Source organism: Poromitra crassiceps (genome assembly GCF_964638095.1).
Source record: "Poromitra crassiceps genome assembly, chromosome: 12".
NCBI lineage: Eukaryota > Metazoa > Chordata > Actinopteri > Beryciformes > Melamphaidae > Poromitra > Poromitra crassiceps.
The window spans coordinates 21,645,287-21,672,942 of NC_139632.1; the positions used below are offsets into that span (position 1 = coordinate 21,645,287).

The 27,656-nt window shown below is 41.9% G+C and overlaps 1 protein-coding gene across 2 annotated transcripts; it reads right to left on the reverse strand.

Moving 5' to 3' along the window:
* Positions 1-910: 910 nt before the first annotated feature.
* exoc1 (exocyst complex component 1) lies at positions 911-17,182 on the reverse strand. 2 transcript variants are annotated; one of them, XM_083648422.1, is made up of 19 exons: positions 17,106-17,182; positions 15,037-15,168; positions 14,650-14,780; positions 14,267-14,426; positions 12,693-12,880; positions 11,864-12,091; positions 11,608-11,740; positions 9,859-9,968; positions 6,468-6,617; positions 6,253-6,361; positions 5,504-5,548; positions 4,969-5,132; positions 4,365-4,478; positions 3,726-3,805; positions 3,319-3,547; positions 2,282-2,465; positions 1,965-2,164; positions 1,628-1,822; positions 911-1,524 (listed from the first exon to the last, which is right to left on the reverse strand). In XM_083648422.1, exons 2-19 carry the CDS (start codon positions 15,158-15,160, stop codon positions 1,372-1,374), a joined length of 2,697 nt encoding a protein of 898 aa, XP_083504548.1. In that variant the 5' UTR covers positions 15,161-15,168; positions 17,106-17,182; the 3' UTR covers positions 911-1,371. The 2 variants fall into 2 exon arrangements, with proteins under 2 accessions (XP_083504548.1, XP_083504549.1); XM_083648423.1 differs by lacking the exon at positions 5,504-5,548.
* Positions 17,183-27,656: the final 10,474 nt, after the last annotated feature.

Genomic DNA, 27,656 nt, shown 5'->3' on the forward strand with positions numbered 1-27,656 from the left:
GGATTCTGCTCAGAAAGCCAAGGTGTAGCAGTGCTAGTGAGTTCCGTTGTGGTGCAGGAGTCTACACACCTTTCATGCCCTGCTGAGAAATCTGACGTACAAGTTTATCTGTCGTCTTAATATATCTCAGAACTTGATCATTATGCTGCTGTCTCAACCTGGTCTCAGTGCTATTAAGTACCAGTCTAGTATTTGGGTACATTGGTGGTACAACCATTTAATGTAGGCTAATGTATTGGCGTATGTGTATGTTGGGATGTTGTATTGTTTTTTTTATGTATTGTCTGTTTTATACTGGACCTTGTGTCTGCTAAGTGATGATGCGACTAGCTAGCGCTGGGTTCAGGTTAGCTAACGCTAATTTGCTAACGAGCAAACATTGGCTAACGTTAGCTGGGATTTGTTTGGCTATTTTTCTCCTTAGCAATAACAATTTGTTAGCCGACTAACGCTAGTTCACATCTGGCTTGTTAAATCACTTGGTGCCTTCTTACCTTGCTCGACAGGAAGTTGTGTTATGATGATGTGAGTCGTCACATCATGTGACGGCTAAACGTTAGCCTTCCTAACATTAAGTCGTTATCAACTTGATTCGACATCAGCGGCAGAGACCACCCTTGGGGCAGTTGTATACACTGAACTCATATCATTTGATATCAATCTAACAGCGTCAAGTCGTGTGCATGTAGTAATCCACAACTCCCCAAAACAGACGTTTCCGCGGCAGTGGTTTGAAAAGAGCGCCGATGATCCCTGGCCTCAACTTCGTCACCATGGAAATGAGGCAGGCACCGTGGAACATCACGAGTAGCGTGTTCTGTCAGCCGGCGTCGCCCGTGCAGGCGGAGTCGAGCCACTGATTTCGCTCAGCAGTGGGTACAGTCAGTGAGATACAACACGGTGGTAGATTGGCAAATGTAATTTATTATGTACAAAAGTGAATCGGCAAAATTATAACAGAAAAATGTCATACTTCTGCCAAAGCACAAGTGGCTATTCTCAAAGCACATACACATGATGGATAGATGCAGAAATGAATGCAAAACTGTCATCTGTAGTCTGTACAACTCTCTCTCTCTCTCTCTCACACACACACACTCTCTCTCTCTCTCTCTCTCTCTCTCACACACACACACACACACACACACAAACTGACTGACAGTAGTGGCCTAACAGCAATTATGCAGGACTGTGTTTGTAAGTCTCTCTCTCTCTCTCTCTCTCACACTCTCTCACACACACACACACACACACACACACAAAGAAACTGACAGTAGTGGCCTAACAGCAATTATGCAGGAGTGTGTTTGTAAGTATATTCTATCACTAACATTAGTGATATGGAAAAGTGCACAGCAGCTAGACTGATATTTAATGAGACTGGGCAATGCTAGAGAAGTACTCCAACATGTCTTTGATGGTAAACTCCATGGTGATTCCAGATCCAGGATAGCAACGGCCAATCAAACCTTCAAAGTGTTTGTACTGACGGATGAACTCATCTTGCATGGAGTGCCACACCACCTGGTGGCGTAAAAAGAAAGTGCAAAAATTCAGCGACAAGGAGACTGTGACAACACTGATCAGCTCAGCGGGTTATGCACATGCATTGACTCTTCTCTCTCACCTGTAGCAGACTCTCTTCTTCACACAGGTGTTTGTCCACTTTCTTGTAGAGGTTGTCAAGACCCTTTTTCACCTCCTTGCCTGGGTATTCTTTGATAACTTTACGTAGTTCTTGTTTGTTAAAGGCCAGCTGGTAGCTCACCTCCTCCTCACGAACCCCCTGTGCCACACGCGCCTCAACTCCTTCAAAGAAATGCTGCAAACGAGAGAGAAAACAGTTGACTTATAACGCACTAAATACATCTCCTGAACCTCTCATTAAATGGTCACATCCTGCATTCATGTCCATGAAAATGATACAATATTATGTGATAAATATAAATGGTACTCCTCCTCACATTCAGCTTCTCCAGAGGCTGGCCCAGAGAGTTGATGACATAGGACTGCAGATGGTCTGTGTACTTGTGCTTGGCCTCTCGCCTCTCTGCCTCCAGGCAAGAGATCTTCAGACGTGACAGAGTAGAGAAAATGTGGTGGAAATTCTCCATCATCACAACATCCCGCGGCGTCTTCTGGCTTTCATTTGCTACTTTCTCCACTGAGAACACAAGTCAATCGATATTCAGAGCACTGGTTTTAAGCATCACATTATGACCCATTATTAGAATAACCTAGTCGAGGCAATCAGTTTATTTGGGCTTTTTAATGGTCTCACCATTCATGAAGACAGCCCTGATGAGTTTGACATAAGCCTTGTCCAGGTCCCCTCGGCGCTCTGCATTACGGAAGATTGTTTCAGCCAGCTCAGCAAACTCCTCAAACCCAGTAACAAATTGCAGGATTCCCACCTTGCTTTTCTTGGAAATCTTCACTTCCTCCATCTGCCTGATCTGACCAGACTGAGGAGGACAAAGAAAAGGAAGCTTCTTAAACCCATCACAAAATATACATAAGCAGGTCCAACTTTGATCAGGGATGTGATCACAAACATTAAAAGCATGCAGAAGCGACAACACAGATCTTCCATTGAAACAGTAGAGAAGTTTAAATACTTAGGAACCTTTTTTGACTCCAATCTAAGTTTCACAGCCAACACAGAATACATCTTTAAGAAAGCAATGCAGCGTTTGTATCTAATCAGGAAATTGGATTCATACAAAATCAGCAAAGCTATTCTGGAGACTGTCTACAGGAGTCTTATTGAAAGTATTTTGACCTTTGACATGTGTACATGGTATGGGAATCTAGGAGTTAAGAACATAAATAGACTGTCCCGAATTACAAACATGGCAAGTAAAATTTTTGGGAAAGAACAAGAACAACTTGGATGTATTTATAAAACAGGTGGCACGAAAAGCCAGACAAATTGTGTCTGACCCTGTACATCCCCTTTTTAATGAGTTCACAAAACTGCCCTTGGGAAGACGCTATGGAGTTCCTGCAGCAACCAAGAACATCTACAAAATCTTTCATACCAAACACCCTAAATCTGCTAAATTCATAAACGTCAGACTCATCCACATCAGAACCATGTCCGTTATCGCTGTCTTGTATTATGTACCCTATAATTTCCTGTGCTGTGTACTGCGTCTGTGACTGTACTGTACTTTTCATGTGTGGAAGCAAACCTGTGAAGCCAAAGACAAATTTCCACATTGTGGACAACAATAAAAAAATTGAATTGAATTGAATTGAAATGTCAAATGTAAAAAAAAATGTAGTAATTGTTCTGATTTTATGGGCTCTACTCACAATGCATTTGTCAAAGTTCCTCTTGACAGTGACCAGCACGTTTCCCAGAGTGGTGCTGAGGTAAGAGGCAGGGTCAACATTCTCAGCTGTCCACACATGGTGACTCATCTTCACCAGCATGTAGAGAGAGTGGAAGCTGTCAATCTTGTCACCCAGGGCAATGAGACTGTTGAGCTCGGTCTCGATGCTCTGGAAGATTTTATTCATCATCAGCCGCACCAGGTCTTTTCTGGAACAATGAAAAGAGATGAAGAAGATATAAGGAGGTGGTGGGAAAGGTGAGAGAACAATGCAGTGAAACGGTGACAAAAGGAGGGAGGGGAGCCAGTGTTCTTGTCGTAATGTGACTGGTGGTGCTGGGTGATATTTGGAGCAGAATTGTTACCAGGAGATGTGTGACTACTCACTCTGATGACATGGAGTGTCTGTGCTCAGCCTGAGGAGGCATTCTAGAAGGCAACGCTCCATCAGTCTCCTCCATTTCCGGCTGTCAGGGGAACAGAGATCAAACATGAGAAATATAAACAAACCTCTACAGACAATTAGACATAAAGCAATGAAGCTGTGACCTAAAATAACCTATGTGTCTGTTTTTGCTGCATTGTTGTTGTTTTTTTAAGTTTCATACCAGAAAAAAATATTGATTTCAACAGGTGACGTACGTGACTACAGCTATTGAAGTGATTATTCTTTCAAATAAGTATGTTGACAATTTCATGTGTGACTAGTGAGTGACTACAGTTCAGCAAAGTGGTGTGCCGTATGATCTTTCCGTCACGGCTGTATTCACATGATCACAGTTTTACCTGAGCAAGAGGGGGCATGACTGTCTCTACCTGAGCAATAGGGGGCGTGGCTGTCTTTACCTGAGCAATAGGGGGCGTGGCTGTCTTTACCTGAGCAAGAGGGGGCGTGACTGTCTTTACCTGAGCAAGAGGGGGCGTGACTGTCTTTACCTGAGCAATAGGGGGCGTGACTGTCTTTACCTGAGCAATAGGGGGCGTGAATGTCTTTACCTGAGCAATAGGGGGTGTGACTGTCTTTACCTGAGCAAGAGGGGGCATGACTGCCGGGTGCTGCTGCAGCTTGAAGAACTTGCTGATGAAGTCTTGTTCTGCTAGACACAGCGGCTCCAGTTCACTGAGGACCTGCTCAAATATCTGCACAGAGAAATCCACTCCATTCAACGAATCAGTAGACATCAACACATATATTGTACATATGGTCACAGCTCTATTTGCATACTGCATCTGGAAGGAGAACTGGGAGGGGGGAAAATGTATACAGGCACTGGCAGTAGAGAGTACCGCAGGGATGACGTATTTTTGTAGGCTTACCCGGAAATCGCAGCCATGCTGGTTCGTAAGGGGAAAAGTGAATGGGATTTTTGCATGGGGACCACTTGTATGACTTTTTAAATGTTTTCTGAAAATTGTGTAAAAAAAAAAACGCATTTAGGCTACGCTTTCTTTACACTACCACATACCTTATTTCATGCATTTAACTGAAATCTCCTTACTAAAATCCCATTGCCGTTATCTCTTACGATCCAGCATGGCGGCGATTTGCTACTTCCGGACTCATTCCTGCGGGACTCACTCCATTGTAAACTAGTCAACTTGAAAGGATGTGAATCTCTGGCACTGTCACCTTATCAAACTTGGTCCTATCGGCCACGTCGAGGTCGGAGGCCGACATGTTGCCCATGTCCAGCAGTGAGGAAGACTGGGAACGCCTGCTGTTGGAGCCCTGCACTGTCAACTTGTTCAGGCTTGAGGTAGAGCCTGTCAGCTTCCCAGAGCTGCCATGCAGGCCTGGGACAGCATAAGGAACAACAGTGTGATTGAAAGTAGTTACACAAATCTCTGGAAATCTCATTCAAACCTCGGGAAGTACATTTTTGACACTGCGTTCAGAAGAGTTAGCAATGGTTAGCTTTTTTAGGCATTTATCATAGAATCTGGATATGTTACGATGCATTCAGCTGTATTGTGAACAAAGATAAAGCACAAGCCAAAAGGTCATGGCGGGGTAAGGGGTACACAAGGCTAAAAGTTGTCTATATGGAGGAGCAAGGAAATCTAGAGCAAAGGATTCCTTAAAGTGCAGTTGTAAGAGACACAGTATTAAGGAGCAGCGTGGGTAATCGATAAGTGGAACTGACCTATCCAAGTGTGATACTTACTTTCTGTTTCCTGTTTGAGTGCACTCTCTTTCCGCGGAAGCGTGGCTGGCAGCCAGTTAGAAAGGCAGGCATCAAAGACAGAGATAGGTTAGGCTTAAAACATGCAGCATGGAAAGGGGGTGAGGAGGCTAGATGTTAGATGTACGACGTTACATTATGCTGACGTGCACTGCAGTGGCTTAGCTATGCCAGTAGCCTGCTCCATCCTTTGGAAAACAAATTGATCTGATTTTGTTTTCAGAAGGACAAGGTAATACAGAATGCAGAAAGCAGAGTTCTATAATTTTGCCAAAACCAAAGCTCAACCAAGAGTCCTATTCAGCTTTTAAATAATACTCAACTGAGTAAAGAATTGGGTTTGTAATACCCTCTTACAAAGAGCATACATAACATATACATGGGCAAGTTGTGTTGTGGGCCACACTTAGATGGGAAAAGTATTTTTTAGGCCACTAAATGCAAAGAGGGCTGTACAGGAATCTGGAGATACAGCGAGTCTTTTTTTCCCTTCAGATTGATCATGTTACCTCATAGAACTCTGAACTTAATTAAACAGGTATAGCCGGGTACTGTATACACTGAGTAGTACAGACAAATATTACAGTCAACTACATGTTACACACACACAAAAATACCACTGAAACGCCCAACCACACATCATGAAACTAAATGAGGAAGACAATAGTTATACAGTAGTCAAAAACATGTTTTGTATCCATGCACTAATAGTCCTGACTCGTAGGTCTTACCAAACTTGCCCTTCGCCTCCTTGGTTGTACCCGCCATCTTTATTTTGGCAACCTCAAAGAAATCTTTGATTTCTCGCTCATATAATCTGGTCATATAGTCAACATAGGTCTAAAAAAAACAAACAGAGAGAAAAACATGTTCAAATTTTAAGCTGTCAGCTGATCATGTGACACACCATGTCTTTGAATTGTTTCTCTCAGATCAAAGCACTGACCCTTGACAGGCCCTCGTACTTCTCCCTGTGGGTGTTCTTCAGCCACTCCATGAGCTTGGCGTAGCGCAGCAGGTCCCTGTGGAGCGGGCTGTGTTTGGGCAGGGTCAGCTCGGCTGTGTGCTGGGACAGGGTGGAGCTCTGGTCATGGCCCTGAGCAACAGAGTGGCGAGAGGCAATCAATACTCAATTAACACTATATTTTAAAAAAAAATACACACAAACCTAGTACACACTTCCATTCCAACTTCCTGTATACACTCACACACATATAACACATGAAGAGGCTTTGTCTTGCTTGCTTCCTATAACACTTACATGGATAGGGGCTGTAAAAACTGTTGCCCAAAACTACCATCAAGTCAGATGTTAGTGAGATAAACAGTTGCAGATATTTGTAATCAAACTCCAACACTTCAACAACTCAACTAATTGACAAGCTTAAGTCTGTGAAAAATATTTTAAAAAAACTCTTATTGCCATACTGATATGCTCCTCAGTTCCTCAGTGTCATCTTGTTCACTCTACTGGCACTGCTACCAGACATGCACGCAGAGCAGACAGGCATAGGATTTTATGACATGGCACCTTTTGCAACAAAAAGGCATGTTAGCACCCAAAAGCAGCAAGAAGCACTGAGCCAGAGTGCAGACATTTGGTGAACAAGGAGAAAAATGGTCAGCGTCTGTTTGGATTTGAAATCAGATGAGACATAGGCACGTGAAGTAGTTAGGAACATATCCCATGCGAGCAATAATGCGCTTTGGTGGAAGGCCAGGGGTGCTTGAATTAATGACATGTAAGTTGGGGTGAGGTGGGAGAGGTCAAAGGTTAGGAGAGAGGGGGCACGTTGCTGTGAGGGTACTCACTGGAAGTGACAGACAGGAGGACCTATAGAACTGAGGGATGGTCATTTTGAAGTGACTGAAGTGGTTGAACTGACACAGAGACAGAGAGCAGAGTGGGATGAGCCACACAGAGAGTCAAGAATAGAAGGGACAGAACAGGAAGAAAACGGCACACGAAAGCACAGGAAGAGGATCAGAGCTAAACAGGAAGTCAATGAGGAGAGAGAGAGAGAGAGCCTGGCAAAAAAAACAAAAAAAACAGGGAAGACTGCACCCCTCCATAGCAGCAGATTAATGTGCGTACTCACGCTGGCGAGGTGGGTGCTCCCGACGACACAGGGTTGAGTCTGTCTCTTAAATCTGCTGACACATGTCATTCCTGCTCTCTCTCCTATCTTTGCTGTTACTAACATTCAGTTGAGTAAAATGCCAGAAAATGCACACATTTTTGTAGTTTCAGAGTCTTCGCCAGACAACACACGCAAAAACATTTCCAAAAAATATACAAAATAAAAGTGTAGTAGTACAAAAGTGTAGTGTACTGTATAGTCCGTTTACTAGCAGTATGCTCAGTATGGCTAATGCTTTTATAGATGATTTGTGGATACACTTTGTAGATATTTATTGCAAGGACAAACTGTCTTATAGCAGGCAGACGCAAACATTTGTGAACAAATACACAACTGCATACTGCTCTTACATTTCACAATGAGTCACAAACTGAAGTATTGTACACATCAGAAATTGCTTGTGAAACTAAATACGAATAGTATCACAATTACTACAATTGTATGCTGTTGACATTGTCAGTACCGTAAATTCCGGACTATAAGACGCACCGGTGTATAAGCCGCGGGACCAAAATTGACTATTTTTTTCTTCTATAAGCCGCACCGGTCTATAAGCCGCGGGTGTTTTGATGTTTAATTACCATATGAAAGGGTTCGTGCACAGAGAGGAATGTCGGGAAAGCGATGGCTGTTTGGGGAAGCTCCCATTTATTAACATTTCAACAAAACAAAACAAAAGTCAGGTCACTAATCCCCAGACAAAATCACACAACAATAGGCTATATGTGCAGCAAACCTGTAACCAGAGAAGTCAAGTCACTAATGCTCGTCTTCCTCTTCTTCCTGCGTACTGAAACCACCAAAGTCCTCATCTTCAGTGTCGGAAACGAACAGGTTCAGGGTGGCTTCGTCAACCACTCTCCTCTCTCCTTCATTGTCACTCAAAACCAACGAACTCCTCTTCATCTATAGCTGTGTTTCCATTACAGTTTTTCGCAAAAGAATTGCGATATTTCTACAACTTCGACAATGTACAATTGCGACTTGTAGGCGTTTCCATTGAAGTTGCGTTTGAGTGATTCCCCGTTGCAGCAGCTGCCACAGTGATTACGCACGGGGATCTGCCCCATATCCCGTCCCCTGCATGCTCAAATCCAACCAATGGTCAATGGAAATCCCAACATGAAGTTACAATGCATATAAACGAGCCTGATTATCAATTCAAAAGAAAATGAGTCGCAAAATGTTGCTGGCTGCGTGAATGCAGTCAGCGCGACAGGCAGAGGAAAAAAGGTAGCCTAATAGCCTACAACTGGTCCGATTTAGAGATGGAGGGGGGAAAAGGCTGATTTGGTTCTATAATTGCACCTGAAACGTGTGCAATGTATTAGCCTACTCACAGTCACTGTATTCACTTCAGACAGCACCACCGCACCAGTGTGTGCTTTTCATCCTCTCATCTCGCCAAGCAAAGCTTTTTTTTGGTGAAAGAATCCTCCAGGGCGCTTCTTGTTAACAGTCCGAGTGAGTGGCAGGTCGAACGTCAAAGGCACTTCATCCATATTTATGATCTGCTCCGGTTCGATGGAATATTCCTTGATCTTCCTTTGTGTGAATTCGCCGAAGTTTGTGATTTTCTCCTGGTAGTCGGGGGAGGGAGTTGATGGGCTTGTGGCCGTTTGCTTACCGTAATTACCATATGTAAGTGGTCACGCACAGAAGGGATTGTCGGGAAAGAGATGGCTGTTTGAGGAAGCTCCCATTTACCGTATTACCGTAACATTTCAACAAAACAACATAACACAACACCACCATTGTTTATTTTTACAGTGCACACAGTGTCCGCGGTGTGGTGAAAAGAGGGCAAGAGAGGAAATTAAAACAGAAGTGGATTTATAGTTAGAAAGAGTGCTAAAAAAGAGAGATTTTTTTTTTTTTTTTTTTTTTTCTGAAAAAATCCATAGATAAGACGCACCGTTATATAAGCCGCAGGGGCCAAAAAACGGGAAAAAAGCCGCGGCTTATAGTCCGGAATTTACGGTAATCAGATTCTAGGGTTCCAATGTTTCAATACCGTAAAATATTAATGAATAACCACCAACCAATTCTGCAACTTGGAAAGTAGTGTTCATATACTGTACTATTTTCTATACTATTTGCTTGGAAGCATGTGAACAAGTGTTAACAGTGTGTGTGTGTGTGTGTGTGTGTGTGTGTGTGTGTGTGTGTGTGTGTGTGTGTGTGTATGTGTCTTACCTGGTGAACAAACACATTGTTGAGGTGATTGGTGAGGCGGCGGGCAAAGGTGTCTCTCAGCTCACTGAAGAGGTGCTGTTGCTGTTTCACAGCCATCAGCTTGTCATGGCCTATGGTAGGAAAATTATTGAAAGTTAATATCCAGAATTAGTCACATCAAGGATGTGTAATCTATATGCTCTAATCACTTAAAAAATGGTTTATGTCTGACTGTGGCTCTCAATCCATTTAGCCTGCAACACCTACAAATGACACCTATCCACAAGCTAGGAACAGAAAGGTCCATAGTACCATAATGTCCATTTAACTTCCACAGTACCATAATGTCCTTTTAACTTCCACAGTACCATAATGTCCCTTTAACTTTCAGAGTGCCATAATGTCCATTTAACTTTCAGAGTGCCATAATGTCCCTTTAACTTTCAGAGTGCCATAATGTCCATTTAACTTTCACAGTGCCATAATGTCCCTTTAACTTTCAGAGTGCCATAATGTCCCTTTAACTTTCAGAGTGCCATAATGTCCATTTAACTTCCACAGTATCATAATGTCCCTTTAACTTTCAGAGTGCCATAATGTCCATTTAACTTCCACAGTATCATAATGTCCCTTTAACTTTCAGAGTGCCATAATGTCCATTTAACTTCCACAGTATCATAATGTCCCTTTAACTTTCAGAGTATCATAATGTCCATTTAACTTCCACAGTATCATAATGTCCCTTTAACTTTCAGAGTGCCATAATGTCCATTTAACTTCCACAGTATCATAATGTCCCTTTAACTTTCAGAGTGCCATAATGTCCATTTAACTTCCACAGTATCATAATGTCCATTTAACTTCCACAGTATCATAATGTCCCTTTAACTTTCAGAGTGCCATAATGTCCATAATTTAGCTGAGCCATTACGTTTACAAAACCGTGACATTTTAGACAGCGGTTAATAGGAACTTGCTCAACTGCTGCATCCCTAATAGTAGTACTGTATATCAGAGGCTTCTAAAGCGATGACATAATTTTCTGGAATTTTCCAAGATGTTTAAAGGCACAGTCATTAGTGTATGTAAACTACCACTGGAATTGTGATATAGTGAAGTATAAGTGAAATAATCTGTCTGTAAACAATTGTCCTAACCGACGCGCCAAACTATAGTTTGTTAATTAATCAATTAGTTCATTTTAATTACTTAGTTCTCCCTAAGTGTATGTAAAGTTCTGACTTCAACTGTACAAAAAACTGCCTGTGTAAACCAGTGGGCTAGCTCGGGGAAGTGATCCTGAAAGCTATAGTTCCTCGAATGGTCACTTGAGGCTGGACTCAAAAGGGAGTCTTTCCCGTACACCCCCATTTTAAAATGCCCCACTTTATAACAGTGATTAAACATGTTTACAGAATGGACCGAAACACAGTTTTGGTCTATAGCTAATTTCACCTTTCATAACAACAGTACGGGGGACACATTTTTTATATAACTCACCTGTTTAGAGTAAAATAGACGATAAAAAATACAATGTTTTGGGGGTGATTGACAGGTCACCTGTCCAGTGATCGCGCAGCTTGCCGATCACGGACGAATAGCAAGCAGAGCTGCGGTTCTGGGAAGCCCCCCCGTCTCGTGCAGTCTCGCGTGAGACTCACAAGGACCCCAAGATGGCCACAGGCTCCCCTACACTAGGCCTCCAAATAGTAGTCCAAAAAACAATGGTATGGTTTGTCCATATTCTTTCTGTTGATGGTGTAAACCCACCTGGTCGGAGCGCCACGTTCATGCACTGCAGAAGAGCTTCCGAGGCGTTGATGCAGGCCTCGATACCTTTAGGGGAGGTCAGGTCTCCATCCTGCAAGGCTCTGATGTGTCCCTTTGACAAATCCATGTAGTTCTGAATAAGCAAAGACACAGTCATCAAACAAAACCCATTTGCTACTTCTTTTGAGCAAATGGAACTGCAATATTAAGGTACTTGATTCAGAGAACATAGGAAGGGTTTAAATGTGTTCCTAACCACTAGGAACTGGATCTCGTCCAGCAGTTTGCCATTGTTGGTGTTGCTGATCTGGATGAGGCGGTTACTCTGGGAGATCTGGTCCATCTGCTCCTTGACGCTCTGGAGCATCTCCTCATAGCTGCTCAACTTGCCCTCGATGGTGTCGACCTCGCCCAGGGCCTCGTCCAGCAGCTGCATCAGGATGTTGACCTGCTTCTCTGATGCCATGATGGACTGGATATTGGCCTGGCAGTGAGAAAGGACGTGTTTTGCTTAGTGTGGTGAGAAGGGGCGGAGTTGAGTGTTGGTCAGGAGACAAACAGACATGGGGACAGGTCCATCGAGGAAAAGAGGCTCACATGCTCTTTCGAGCTGCAACGGTTAGTCGATCGACAGAAAATTAATTCTTATATGAGAATATTTTCTGGTTTCTTTAGTCTTCTATGACAGTAAACTGATTATCTTTGGGTTGTGGACTGTTGGTCAGGACAAAAGAAGACATTTGATGATGTCATCTTGGGTTTTGGGAAAAATGTTAATTTTTCACCATTTTGTGACATTTTATAGACCAAACGACTAATTTGATTAGTCGAGAAAATAATCGACAGATTAATCAATAATGGCAATAATCACTAGTTGCAGCCCTAATGCTCTTAATTAACCCTCCCCTTTACGCCCGTCTCAGTAGGTGCTGCATAATAAAACATTGGACTGAGCCAGTGGACCGGACTTCAAAACTTATACATCACCAGAAGGCTTATCTCGCCAGTGTCCATTCTTGTGTCATTAGGCAGGTCACAAGTCAATTCCTACAGTAACGGGCAGTGATTGGAGTTGCTTCACTCACCCCATCTAGAACCTGCAACTCCCTGGAGAGTTTTTCTGCAAAGGCCTCGGCATTGGAGATGGCGTACTCGCACACCTCCATCATGCTCTCAATGTCCTGCTCTTCACGGGCGCTCAGCTCCTGGTAGTCATCCAGAGCATCCTCGTCGCCTCCGGCAACACTCTGGCTCTCACCACTTGGCACAGACTCTAATCCCACGAGGAGAAATGGAAAGGAATGGTTGAGGAGTGTAATTAATGTGCATGTGCCAGACACAAGCACAAATACAAACCTCGGTTCAAGACACATTATATACAAACACTGTCATTGCATTTTCACAACACATTTAGTTTCATACACCTCTCCTAAGGACAATAACAGACAAACATACATTCAGGAATAGGGATGGGCATTTACAGACTTAATTGATCAATTACATTTTTACAAAGGAGTACACTATTTTAGATTAACCATTTAATAAAACACATTTGAATAAGTGGTCAAATACAACAATTAAACAAACAAGCTCATGCCAAAGGATTTTCTGATTGCCAGATAGTCTTATTAAAAAAGGAAGAGAAAAAAGAATAGTTGAATAGTCGTATTGAACAGCCAAATCTGATTCGACTGACAGAATTCGGAGTCGAAGACAACCGCTTTTATCAGCTGCCATGCCATTACCTACCTAGATCTACTCTGGCTAATTACCAACTTTCTAAACGAATGCTAGGCCACTGTAAAACAATATCCCACCAGGATTGCTGACTCATTTTAATGCACTTGCGCAACTGCAAGAAAGGGACAAACATAGCGAACAGCCAGAAGTGTTTTCTGAAACAAACATCAATTATTTGGCTCTGCACCAATACAGAATGTGGGCAAAACGTATGAATTAGGGTCAGATTACATCGAGAAAGGATGAACATATGTCAACAAATAATCCTATGAATGTAAAAAGCAGCTATCTTTCAATGAGGTCAGACCTTGAGTGAAACATGTTATGATCATTAAAAAGATCAATGATTCATGCCCATCTCTATTCATCCACACTTCAGAGCCAAATTCAAAGAACAGCAACAGCTTTCAGGGATGTGCGAGTCTATCGTGAGAATGGTGGGTTGATATCATGAGAATAAATGGAGAGGAATGAGGGGGGGGAAGTTAAGTCCTACCAACCTTCCGCTTTAGGAAGTTCTGGCCAGAGAAAGTTTAAGAGAGAAAAGTGAGAATAAAGAAGAGTTTAGCCACAGAAAGCCATACCACAAATCAGGACACAACAAAGAAGCTGAATATTTGCTCTCTCTATGCTATTAAATAATAATAATAAAAGAATAACAGACAGAAGTGTTCTGTTATGTGAATATATTTAGGCAAGACAATCGACAAAAAAAGAAGAAAAAAAACTTTGGTAAAGACTAAACCTATGGCCAGTAGAGATTTTCATATCTGAAGTGAATACCTCAAACAGGAACAACACAGATTGAGGTCAAGAGATTTGGTTTAGGAGAAAAAGACACGCCTTTAAACAAACAGTCAGATAAACAAGCATGCACTTCCTCCGTCAGTCACAGGGTGGCGGAGGATAGTGTCCATACCTTCCAGTAGCTGAGAACTGACATTCACAAACTCCACCTTCTTCCTCAAGTATCGCTGGTTCAGCTTCCAAATGCAGGAGATGAAGGAGTTCTTCTCAGCTGTGCTACTGGCCACCCAGCGGTACACCTTCTCAAAATGAAGGTCAAATTCAGGGTTTTCCTAAATTGTAAAGAGTAAAGTAGAGGTTATATGAGGGAGAAAGATGGCTTTAAAAACAAACGAACAGAAGGACAAAGAGAGAAGAATATACTAGTATTTAAATTCAGAAAGTCAACTGCTACCACTGCCTATCACACAACAGTCAGGTATGTAACCTGACTGTTGTATTCGACCAGTAAATAATAGGGACAAATGTTTGTTATATGAGTGTGTTGTCTCTAACCTTGCTTGCATCTTTGGCATCTACTTCTGCCAAGTCCCGAAGCTCCCAGGCCACTTGGCGCTTGTAGAAGTCCCCTTTATCTGACTTTTTCACTTTAACCACTTTAACCTGGACAGGCCTCTCTGTTGTAACTAGAATAGAGAAAGCAGAGCAACTTGAAAACATGTTAAAAATTCACATGATGCAATGATCATGAAATCACTTCTCACACTCACCATCATTTTCATAAACTATACTTGAATACCAAGACAGACCTTTATTCAACAAGTCCTCTATTTTAATTGACTGGGTCCAGACCTTCGAATCCACCCACTCTCCACAATTCAGTCTGATATCAGGCTAGTCTACTTACTATCTTAATGTTTTGTGTGATGATTACACTCCTACCCGTTGCACACAGGAAGCAGTTCTTCTTTTTCTTCCCTGCCTTGCAGACATTAACAATGCTGAGGAGACGCTCATCGTTGGGTGTGAAGATGTCCCTTTGAAGAGCATGCTTGATGGCTGTCATGGTGGATGCTATGACACAGATCATAACGGTTACTTATTGTGATCATAACACCATTACAAAGCTATAAAAATGTCTAGTCATAAATATTTTTAATTGTGACCTGAATTTTCTACCCCAGTTTGCAACACCAACATCAGGTAACTAACTAAGTAAGTAAACCCCCATCTAGACATATTTTACTTGAAAAATCTGGACTGAATGCGAAGAGTCTGTCTGTGAGCAGAATTGTGTTTGGCCACGGCTATGCCATTTTACGTGCGATCGGGATGAATCTTTCAGGAAGTGTAAAGAGCACATCCTCTGCAGGTGACCTAACAGAGCCTGATTTTTGAATTAGGGGCGATTAATTGCCCTAATTACCTAATGATTGCCCTAATTACCTTCTTCTTCTTCTAATGGCTTTCCAGCAGACTGGATGCCTTGCGGCACATTGCTGCTGCCTCTCACAGAATATTACACAAATTCTAGACTGGGGGATCTGCCCCCTTCTCAATGTTCCTCCCTCCGGCCGCCTCGCTCTCCTCTTCGACCGCCATGTTTGCGGACCTCTCGGCCCTCACGCCAGCGCACGACCTCCATCGCTGCTCAACGGCTCCCACTTCGAATCCTGCTCGACGGCCTTCGGTGAGGAATCCCTCCCGCTAATTACCTAATGATGTGATGTCACTTGGGCAATGATAACATTGACATCTGGTGACATCAGTGATGAATCACTCACTGATGACATCATCATTGAGTGCTCAAGTGACATCACTGGTGACGTCACCAAGTATAATATCATCAGTGATTTGAGTGTCCTGAGGCTTTGGAGACCCCTATGTTCCAGTCAGACCAGGGGGGTCCGACTCCAATGGGTCCACTACTAGTAGCAATAATCAGCAGAGATGGGAAGTAACTAAGTACACATACTTTGTTACTGTAGTTAAGTAGGACTTTCAGGTATCTGTACTTTACTGAGTATTTATTTTTCTGACAACTTTCTACTTTTACTCCCTACATTTTAACTGAAATATCTGTACTTTCTACTCCTTACATTTTCAAAACAGGCTAGTTACTTTAGTTTGAATGCACGACAGACATAAATTATGCAATGTTGTTTGTCTTTTTTCTCTTGTCGCACATCCAAAACAAGACACGGAGTCTAATCGGAGCCGATGATGTCACAAATAAATCGCTGATGATGTCACAGATTATGTCATGATGTCACTCAGGCAATTGTGATGTCATCAGTCATAATGTTATGCAATGTCATGTTATGATGGCATGATGTAATAATGTTATGTTGTCATAATGTTATGTCATAAGGGCATGATGTAATTATGTTATGATGTCCAATCCACATCCAGTCCCTTCATAACGCCTTCTGTTTGAGACAGTACAAGTCGGTGTGTGGTAGTAACAGATCTAAAAGAATAGCTGTTCGACCAGGGCATGGCGACAGGCGGCTCTACAATGCTGCCTGTTATGTGCAGGAGACGTGCTTTAGTTTGTAACGTTAGCTCTCTGGGGCAGATTTGTTCATGTTGGGAAATATTTGTGGACACAGCTAGCTAATGTGTGAGCCTTCTGCCCGCTTTACTTGCCGTCGACGTTAGCACAAAGTGACCACGAAAGCCCACTGGTGTTAGTTACCATTTTTTTTTTTATTATTATTATTATGTCAATGGTGTTTAAAGTAACGAACTACGTTAATGCCGTCGCCGCTGCTTCCACAGCAGCCGCCCAGATGCCAGAGGTCCTTCCCATTTAAGAAATGTCATCAGCTGCAATTACTTTGATGTCCCCCCTCACGTTAGCTGACTTGTTGTTAGCTTGGTAGCTAACGTTGCAGAACCAATGTCATAATCAGCTAATGAATCAATTAAATCACCACCACTTTCTAGGTAAGGTAATTCTATCAATGTTGTATAGATAATCAGTCAAAACGTACAGTACTGTTTGTTACCTTATGCTAGCAAGCCTCCTCCAGCCCTCAGCTAACGCTAAATTGCAAAAAACAACTGCCCCCTCACTTCCTGTTCCCGAGACATGATGAACGTCACGTGACACAGCACAGCCTTCAGGCAGCTGACACCGACAACCTTCAGACAACTCTTGTTTTTCTTCAGAGGAAAATAACGCGTAACCGGGAAATGCATGGTGTGTATGCAGCTGTACTCTACTGTAATGATGATACACATATATTCTGTACTATTCCAAATGTCAATGCCAATTCTTTTTCATATTGGTCTTGATGCTTCTCCTGCTACTACTTAGTAGGCTACTACAACCACTGCACTGCCCTTTTTACAACGCCAGGTGGCATTGTTAATCCATTCATCTCTCTCTCTCTCTCTCTCTCTCTCTCTCTCTCTCTCTCTCTCTCTCTCTCCCACTCTCTCTCACACACACGCACACGCACGCACGCACGCACGCGCACACACACACACACACACACACACACACACACACACACACACACCCATGAATGACAAGCCAATGAAAACATTTACGTAGTTGTTTACAAGCTAAGCCTATCAGCGTGCTCCTAACGCGAGCTCTATACCGGTAGTACAGACTTCACTTCATGTCAGCTGTCAGCCTGTCAATCCACTGTCAATGCGGTTTGTTGCCACACAATAAACCAGCGGTTTGTTCCAAGCCAGTGTGATCCTTGACTTACTCTCACACGGCAGCCAATCAGCGTTCAACAGCGAGCGACTGATGCCAGCGTAATTTCGCTCGAGTTGGGATATTTCATCTGGGGCGACGAGCGTATTTTCTCCCTATCGCTCTGTCTCTGTCGCTCGGACGCCCAGCGATTTTTCTCCCGGGCGAATATACGCTCAATCGCTCGTTTGCATTGACTTTGTATGTAAACTCGATGCCAGCGAAAAACTTTAATAGGTCGGTGTGAACGCAGCTTCAGAGGGAGGAGCCTACGAAGTAGAATCCCATTTCTGGTGCTTTGTTAGAGGTCTCGACAGAAGCCCGTGTTCAGTGTGATGAGGGAAGAAGAGCTTTGTGTTTGCCTGTATAGAATTTGGTGTGATTAAAATGTGTCACTGTCAGTGACAGTAGCTGGGTTTCCATCCAAAGGTATCGCAACTTTTAATCAAATTTTCAGAAAGTCGGCAAAAGAAAATGAGAAATAATGCGTGTTTCCATCTGCTGCTATTATGCGAATTATAGATCTTTTGGTGTGAATAAGATGTGTCAGTCACAGGCTGCCATCACAGATGTCGGCCTGACAGTAACAGTGACAGTGACAGTAGCTCGGTTTCCATTCAAAGGTATTGCAACTTTTAATCAAATTTTCAGAAGTTCGGCAAAAGAAAATGTGAAATAATCCGCTATTATGCGAATTATAGAGCTGTCAATGACCTCGTGTTTGAGTGCTGATCAGCTACTAGACCCGATACAGCTCTATTAAACACATCTAATGTTATTAATTTAAAGTTTCTTGATGATCTACAAAAGGGCTTCCCAAACTTTTCTGACCAAGTACCGCTACGTACCAAATTTCCCAGGGACCACTTCCACTGCGTATACAAACACCGGGAGCGTACCTATGTTCCCCGGGTTCTATGTTCCCCGGGTTCTATGTTCCCTGCTCCTGCTAAAAAGGGTTCTATGTTCCCCGGGTCCTATGTTCCTATGCTGCACTGGATTAGGTAATGGAATTGATGAGGGAGAGAAGTCTCCCCTCAGAAAACCTGGGTTACATCATAACCATCCGTTCATCTCTATGCATTCTAAACCCCATAGAGATAGGCACAGTGCTTATCTCTATACCGTCTATATCCCATAGAGATAAACACAGTGTTATTCTATAAGGTGTGGCCCACTGACTTAAAGATGGATGCAGTCTGATTATTTAAACAATCTTTGAGCAACAGTTGTACCAAAACTTTGTGGCTTTGTGTTTGTGTTGTGTTTGTGTATTGTTGTGGAGGAATCTTACACATTGGACCTTGATGGTATGCAAACACGTGGAAAAATGCCCATGGATTCTGTTACCATTCGCCTACATCAAACATTGTAAGATAAATCAAGGTCCAAATGATTGCAGTAGCTTTGAATTTAGAAACTGAGAATCATGCAGTCTTATTGAGATTGTTTTAGACTAGGGTTCCAGCCCCGAGCACGGCCTCACCCGCAGCTCAGCTGCTGCGTGGCCTCGCCTGCTCTATTGGCATGTGCAGCACACAATTTGCCCAACTTCACAACACTGATGACATCACTCACTGATGACATCACAATTGCTCAAGTGACATCACTAATGATGTCATGGACATTATGACATCATCAGTGACATCATTACTGACCAATATCATCACAAATCTCACAATGTGGGACCAAAAACGTGACCAAAATCGCAGACAGACAGACAGACGCTACTTTGTCAATTTTATGTAAGATTACTTCATTCAACAGCCAATCAGAAACAACAGACAGGTAGGTCTGTGGGTTTGTCTGTATGGTCAGTGCAGTCATCTGTGTTCTGGTAGACCAGGGGTCAAAACCTGCTGGGAGTTCTCCTTTGCAGTATAGTGTATTGAAGAACATTTATTTTAACATGTGACAGCCAGCAGTGGAAAAAGCCCTGAGAAAACCTGTCTTAAGAAGTCTGGCCTGGTGGCACAGAGAGCTGGCTTGCTGCCTGGTAGTATTGAGGCCTCAGTCATGTTTGAGGTCGTGGGTTTGAGCCTCGCAATGTCATTGTGTTGTTATTGTTCCTGGACCATCATTTTTTCCTAATATGGGCCGGGATGACCACGCCCTGAACTAACTTGGTCGCCGCCGGTTTATTTCAATTGTGGGCTACTTCTTATCCTGATATTAACCTAACCAATCATCACTCCTCATGCCTAAACCTAACCAATGATCACTCATCATGCCTAAACCCAACCAATCATCACTCATCAGTAGGCTAATGCAGAGCCAATAACCTCACTGATGTGTTCAGGAGCATCCAAGAGATGTATTTGATCAAAGAAGACATTGTACCATTGTTGTACCACAATCAGGACTTGTATATCCGACTCATTCTGCCTAACTTGTGTGTGTGTGTGTGTGTGTGTGTGTGTGTGTGTGTGTGTGTGTGTGTGTGTGTGTGTGTGTGTGTGTGTGTGTGTGTGTGTGTGTGTGTGGGCAGGGGGGGGGGGGGTTGAACAACTTCTTTACATGTTTGTCATCAAACTTAAGATGGGAATCTATTCTAAAAATAAAAATAAAATAAAAAAAATCAAACTCATGTTGTAGTAGTAGTAGTAGTAGTATTATTTGTTCATTACAGGATTAACATGCAGATCATAAGACGTCAGCAGCATATGACCTAGACAAACAAAATAGCAATGTGTGAAGAATCAGACTGCAGACTCGTGTGGCTCAGTCGTGTTCACTTGTTTCTCATCTTAAGCATCCCTGGGTATTATTGTCTTCCCTCCACTATTTGGAAAAGACAGTTGTTCTGATTGGTCTTTTTTGTGTGTGGAGACATACTGAGTTGCATCCCGCAAGATTCATTTGAGAGCAGAGTTATTGCTTTAATATGGACATAAACAGAGAGCATGATATTAGATTTTGCCGTCAGAGAAAGGTAGTAGCAGTGTTTTGAATTGCATTGAACCTTGGCGTATAGCTAATTTTGAATGGCAAAAACGGGCATCATAAACATTTACAACAGATTAAAATGGACTTTCTTTTAAAGCGAAAATGCACCCTCAACAGACTTTACACATGTAGCCTGTTGTTTTTTGAAAAATAGCTTACATACATTTTTAAACCTGAACTCTTATCAACATAAGCAATACTCTAAAATGTAAGATGTGGGACGCATACTGACCTCTAAATAAATTTTATGTGCTTATACACCATGAATGCTACCATTTCAAATGTATATTTCCACCCTAATGTAAATATTTTGTGGCTTCTATCTTCTATGAAAAAATAGACATGCTGCATACTTTGTGGAAATAAGATTTTCAGTCCAACATGTGTATTGTACATCAAGACACATGTACATCACATCCCATACGCACAAATCATAAGCACACATTACCATTAGCTTTACTCAAAGTTTCCCTTATGACACATGTTGTGCTTTCCTGTGCTCATGATTCACCCACTGTTTCTGCTATTTCTGCGCTTACTGTCCATATATTTATATATTTTGTGAATGTCAGAGCCAGATCTGTAGTCTGTGCTCATACAGTAGATGTTCTTTCAAATTAGCAATGTGTTGACACAAAAACAATAACCTCAAGCCAGTTTGACTGCAATCGATGCAGAACAGTCTAGTCCAGGGGTGTCAAACTCATTTTGATTCACGGGCCACAGGGGACCCAATTTATCTCAAGTGGGCCAGACAAAGAAAATGAATGCATAATAACCTATCAATAACATCACCTCCAACTTTTCCCATTTATTTGAGTGTAAATTAGGTGCCTGGCCCAAACATCATAAACGGCTCTTGACCATAGGTTGTATGACAGCCAAAAGACTTGCACTGCACTGGAAATGTGCAGATGTATTGGACAGTGATCAGCGGTTGAGGTCTTTCCTAGACATGTTGGTGATGGAAAACCTGAGCTTGAAATTTTTGGATTGAAGGACATCTCAGTGCAATTTTCACACTTTGCAAAGTCATCCTGTGGGCCGGATTGGATTCTTTGGTGAGCCGGTTCCAGCCCCCGGGCCGTATGTTTGACACCCCTGGACTCTAGTCTTTGGCAATGTGTGAATGCAACAGTCTGCTCACAGCCATCTCAGAGGGTGAGCAGAAAGTCACCACCATGGATTGCAGCACACCTCAGTGGGTGAGAGGTGTTTCCACTAAATAAACGTGTTATGTCAGGAGGGTAATATGCTGATGAGGGAGCCCCTGCGACATGCATAGCCAATGACGTGCAGATGTGAGTTGAAAAACAAAAGGGCTTTTCACAAATGATTGCATCTGTGTAATCTACATTGACATTCACACTGCTGATGACAGGCTGACAGCCTTTCTAAGCTGCTTTCACTTTCTGATTGGCATCAGGTATGTTTGAGTTGCTATCAGGTTGGCATTTTGTGTAGCCGTGTAATATGCTTCAAGAACCACAACCTAATGCATCATCAATGTAGGTTTATATCCATGTGTGATGTGTTTTTGTCAATATGGCCGCCAGCCAGATGATGACAATCATCATTGATAGCTACATGGACAATTCTCTATACAGACAAACAGACACATCTTTGAGTTGCTTTTGCTGATAATTGTTGAGGAGAGATGGTTTATATTTTTGAGCCTCTAAAATGTGACTCAAAGAAAACAAAAAAAACTCAAACAAACAATCTCTTCAAATACATGTTCAGTCAAGAGTCCTGTCACTCTCATGGTAACTGTCTCTTGACTCCCTCTCTGCAGGAGTGTGCAGACTTCCACAGTTGGATTGTGTTGTAGAAGAAGTCGATGAATTGAGCACCACCTCGCTGACGCAGTGTACACAGCCACGTGCAGCAGCTCTTATAGACGTGTTGTCTATAACATATAGACGTGATGTCCGATGGCTTGTGGAAACTTATGTGAATGCATGCCCCACTTTTGTAACCTCATGCCAAGGTGAGCTCTTCACTCCTCACGGCCAAATTACACACACAGAAGAACATGAAAGCTGCCATTATCTGAGCAATTCTCTGTGTAGAGCTCTTTGGTTGTTAGGATGGCTGATCATGTGTGTGATTTGTGATTTTGTTTTAAAGTAATCATGTAATTTGAAGTGTGTGTGTCTGTGTGTGTGTGTGTGTGTGTGTGTGTGTGTGTGTGTGTGTGTGTGTGTGTGTGTGTGTGTGTGTGTGTGCGTGCGTGCGTGTGTGCGTGTGTGTGCGTGCATGCACGCGCGCACGTGTATATGCGTGCACTTGCAAGCGTGCTTGCCCGTGTGTGAGAGAGAGGAAGAGACAGAATTATTTGAAATGAATATGAAGACAAAAATGAATGTAAACCACTGACATCCCTTGGGGAAGTAGAAAATATGATGATAAACAATTAGCTGCGGATAAAATCAGATCTGAAAAAAGAGTCACTCACATTCAGAATATGAAAGCAAGTGTAATTTGTGTTCCTACTTGTGGCTTCACCTGGTGATTAGAGAACATGTTGGCTTTTTACATTAATCTCCCTGCCACACTATAAGGGACATGGGTCTTTTATCAGCCATGATGGGCTTTACACACTTTTATTTATTTATTTATTTATTTATTTATTTATTTATTTATTTATTTATTTATTTATATTTATTTATTTATTTCGTTCCGAGCAGAATCTAAACTATTTTCACATTTATAACATATTTTTCAGATGCATAACAGAATTTTTGCACTGAGAGTCTTCAATAGTTGAATGACCAAACTTTAAACACAGATTGACCATAATGATTAGCATTTATAGCAGGCCAAGGAGGAGTTTTTCCATTACATGCACAAGATGGGGGGAAAAAATCATATTGCTGAATTATTATTGCATGTTAATGTCGGGACATGAACCACATGCGTTTTTTTTCTCCACTGATTGTTTTACATGATTCCCAGAATTTGAAAATACAATAACATGAGAGGGTTGTCATATTTAATAAGGTTAAGATGGATACTTCTACTACTCAATTTTATTTTTGTTTCATCCTAGAGTGAAATGTTGCTGTTAGTTCTAATATCATCCTACTACTCCACTACTCTAAAGTGAAACGTGTTAACAGCAATAACCATGTAATAACTGCCGCAAAGCTGTGTTTCAATAACTCAATAACTGTGCAATTACTGTCCCAAAGCTTTGCTTATATAGATCATATTCATAAACAACTACAACTATGCTAATATCTGACTTATAGCCTTGTTTACAATCCAGTGTGATTTACATATACTTAGACTGTACATAGACATGCCATTATTATTATTTTCCCCCTCCTATATACATTTTAACACTTACTCTACATCACACGTATTGTATAATGTACCGAAATAGCAGTTAACTTGCTTTATGTACCTTTGATCGCTCTCCTTGTTTGTTAGTTTTAGCTTGTATGCATACATTTTCTTTTTCCTGTGTAAGTACATTGAGAGCAATGTATACCGGAGTCAGAATCCCTGTATGTCAACATACTTGGCCAATAAAGCTGATTCTGATTCTGATCAAAACATTCAGCCACACACGTAACACATTGACCATAAGCTGCTGAGCCAGTGCTGCTCTTTCCAAATACAGTGAACAAACTGGAAACAAACAAGTCACCAAAACAGCAACTAAGTTGTATGAAGATGTAATTCATATTTCATGTTCATTCATAATATTGTGTAAGGTTTATTCACTGAATATGTAGGGCCGAATTATGACCTGAGTCTGCCGCCGGTAATGTGCTTTGCTGCGTCACCCGCAGACTGCATGCACCCTGTGCACATGTGCTCTGCTTTGATCACTCACCTTCAAGGTAGCACATGTGACAAATGGGTAAACCCTTTGTGCAGCCAATAAAATGTTTTCACTGAAAATGTATGATCATTGATCAGAATTAGCCTACAATAGGGACAATTAAACAGGCCTTCAAAAGTGTTAGAGACATGTCCCTACCTAAAATTATGCCCATGGACATTTACACATAGGACACGGATAGGACAGGATGGAAGCAAAGATAAAGTATGTGAGTTAAGCTCATTTGAATATTTCAATAGACTTTACTGTTTTTATATTTCACATTACGTGGTTTAATGTTTTTCTTCTTCTTCTTTCTTTCTTTCTTTCTTTCTTTCTTTCTTTCTTTCTTTCTTTCTTTCTTTCTTTCTGTGTCTGGGGTGAGCCTGAAGATAAAGTTCCAACCTTGCCTGGTTTATTCTATTCTATTCTATTCTATTCTATTCTATTCTATTCTATTCTATTCTATTCTAATTTTTATTCTAGTTAGATTTGCTAAATTATCAGTCCTACTCTTGAAGAATCAATGTGCATTAATCTGCATGAATGTGCATTTTCTAGAAACACTATGCTACATGCATGATTTATAACAATAAAACGAATAAATTAGCATAATTTATAACTGTAAATAACATAATTGACTCTTCAAGGTGTGAGAACAGATACAGTAGCGTTCCCTCTGCGGCTCAACTCAAACAAACCAATTTCAATCATGAGAGACTCTTAATATAATTTTAACAAACTTTATTGAATCAGAATAGACGGTTTGAGTATGGCGTATGACTCCATGATGTGACGCTCCTCTTGCTTATGCTGTATGAGATAGGACATCCCCCCTAAGGGGATTTGTTTCCAACAGGAGTCATGACATTGGTGGTGATCTGGGGAGGTGGTGGGATGAAGCTTTTTGCTCTGGAGATGCTGGATGAATGCATGATGCTGACACAAGGTGAGTGATGACTGCACAAGTGTGATTTAAGCTGTGGTGATGGGGGCTTTATATAGTACCAGGAGAAGGGCATTTATGATGTCATAACTGATGTCATTTATGATGTCATAACTGATGTCATTTGGGAGAAGGGCATTTATAATGTCATAACATGTCATTTGGGCAACTGACGTCACACTGCAAAGGTGACGTCATGGAGAAGGTGACGTCGGAGATGGTGACGTCATTTAGTGACGTCATTTGGGCTGAGGGGTATGACAGCATGGGGTGCTCTATTAATGCCTTATTTGGTCTTCCATGATTGAAATTCAGTCTACGACTACACTAGTACAGGACATGCAAATGCCAGTCTTCTTCATAATCCAAATCTCCAAAGGTCATGACATTTCGGACACTTCTCCAGAATAGTGGACTGAGGGGACCTTCCTCTGAGGTTTTCAGGAGCCAAGAAACACATCAAGTCTCGCTAGCAACATATACTGTACTGTACTCAAAGTGCCTACTGAGAAACAAAAAGCATGTTTTTGTGATATATTGTTGATTGAAAAATTGCTATGCCCATTGACCTCCAGTGCCTGGTCTTAATTGAATCAGGAAGATTGGGTGTGAGAGGATGCAAGGCAGAGAGAGAGGAGGAAAGAGAAAGAGTGATTAGTGTAGGAGGAAGACAAGGGTGTGGATGAGTATGATCACTGGCTGGAATTGCCCGATTATCAATGCACTCTACTTGTTATTACTGGTGCACTCAACCAAAGTCACATCAGGTCAAGATGACAAAGTTGTGATCCAGGGAGGAGTTTTGATTTTGCAATCTGAGAAGTGTGTCTGGTTCTCTCTGCGCTGCCCCAGCTGGCAGGGAATACAGCGACTTATAAATAGATAAGATAAGATATACTTTTAATGTCCCCATAGGGAAATTTGTGCTGGACTCCGTCCTGCAGTTGCACAGTAAAGAAAATCACACATACTACATATAGTAGAAAATGAAACATCTTAAAAAAAGCAATAGGCACAAATTTACAGTTTACAGTGCACACAAGTGACAGTGAGTGACACACGTTGCAAAACCCTCATGGCCGCATTGCACATCTACATGTTACTATTCAGGAGCTTGATGGACATGGGCAGAAATGAGTGTTTATAACGGTTCACCCTGCTCTTGGGAACCCTAAATCTCCTACCAGATGGGCATTTCTTTGTACAGTGATAAAGAGATTTCTCCAGGCCAGGTTTATTATCAGTATAAGCTCTGAGCATACCACGAGGTCTCTATCAAGTGTCAGCCAAAGCCAATTCCAACAAGCACTGCACACTGCAATGCAAATGCAGCACTTTTATCCTGTATCTTGAAGCCTCATGGAACATCCACATTATAGTGTTACATGTGATTCTGCAGAATCACATGTAACACTAGATATGTTGTTTACCTGTTGAAATGCCCATGTAATTTATACTATGTAGGCAAAACCAAACGCAAGTTAAAAACCAGAATCTGTGAACACAAATGCTCTATATGCAATCATGATGAGAAATCATCAGTTGCGAGACATTTTAATAGTTTGAACCACAGTTTGAGTGATCTTCATTACATGGGCATTGAAACAGTGCCACGGTGAGGAGGGAATAGAGACAAGATCCTCCTTCAAAGAGAGGCCTACTGGATCCACTCCCTTGATACCCTCATCCCTAAGGGGCTTAATGAGGAGATGTCTTTTGTTTGTTTTCTTTGAATGTTTTGTTTTCTATGAATGTGGTGTTTCATGTATAATGTACCTGCATTGACTTTGCTGACTCGCCCTGCTGGTCTACCCTGATTGTGCCGGTATGGGACCTATAATTTAGAGGCACCTGTGCATCACCTGCATGTAATTGCCATTACACACTGAAGAAGGAAACGTCCATTGTGTGGCAATAAAACCTTTCAACTTGGAGTGCTGTCCTTTTTGTTTTTTTGAATTAGACTTGTTTTAGGGATCCAGCACCCAGTTTATACAGCCTGCCTTAAAGTAAGGAGTTGAGCGTGCTATCTTTGATTTTTTTATATCCACATTAATCCAATATCTCTTGAAAATATTTTTATCAGTATCTCTTTCTGTTAGTTATATATTTCTACCAGTTTC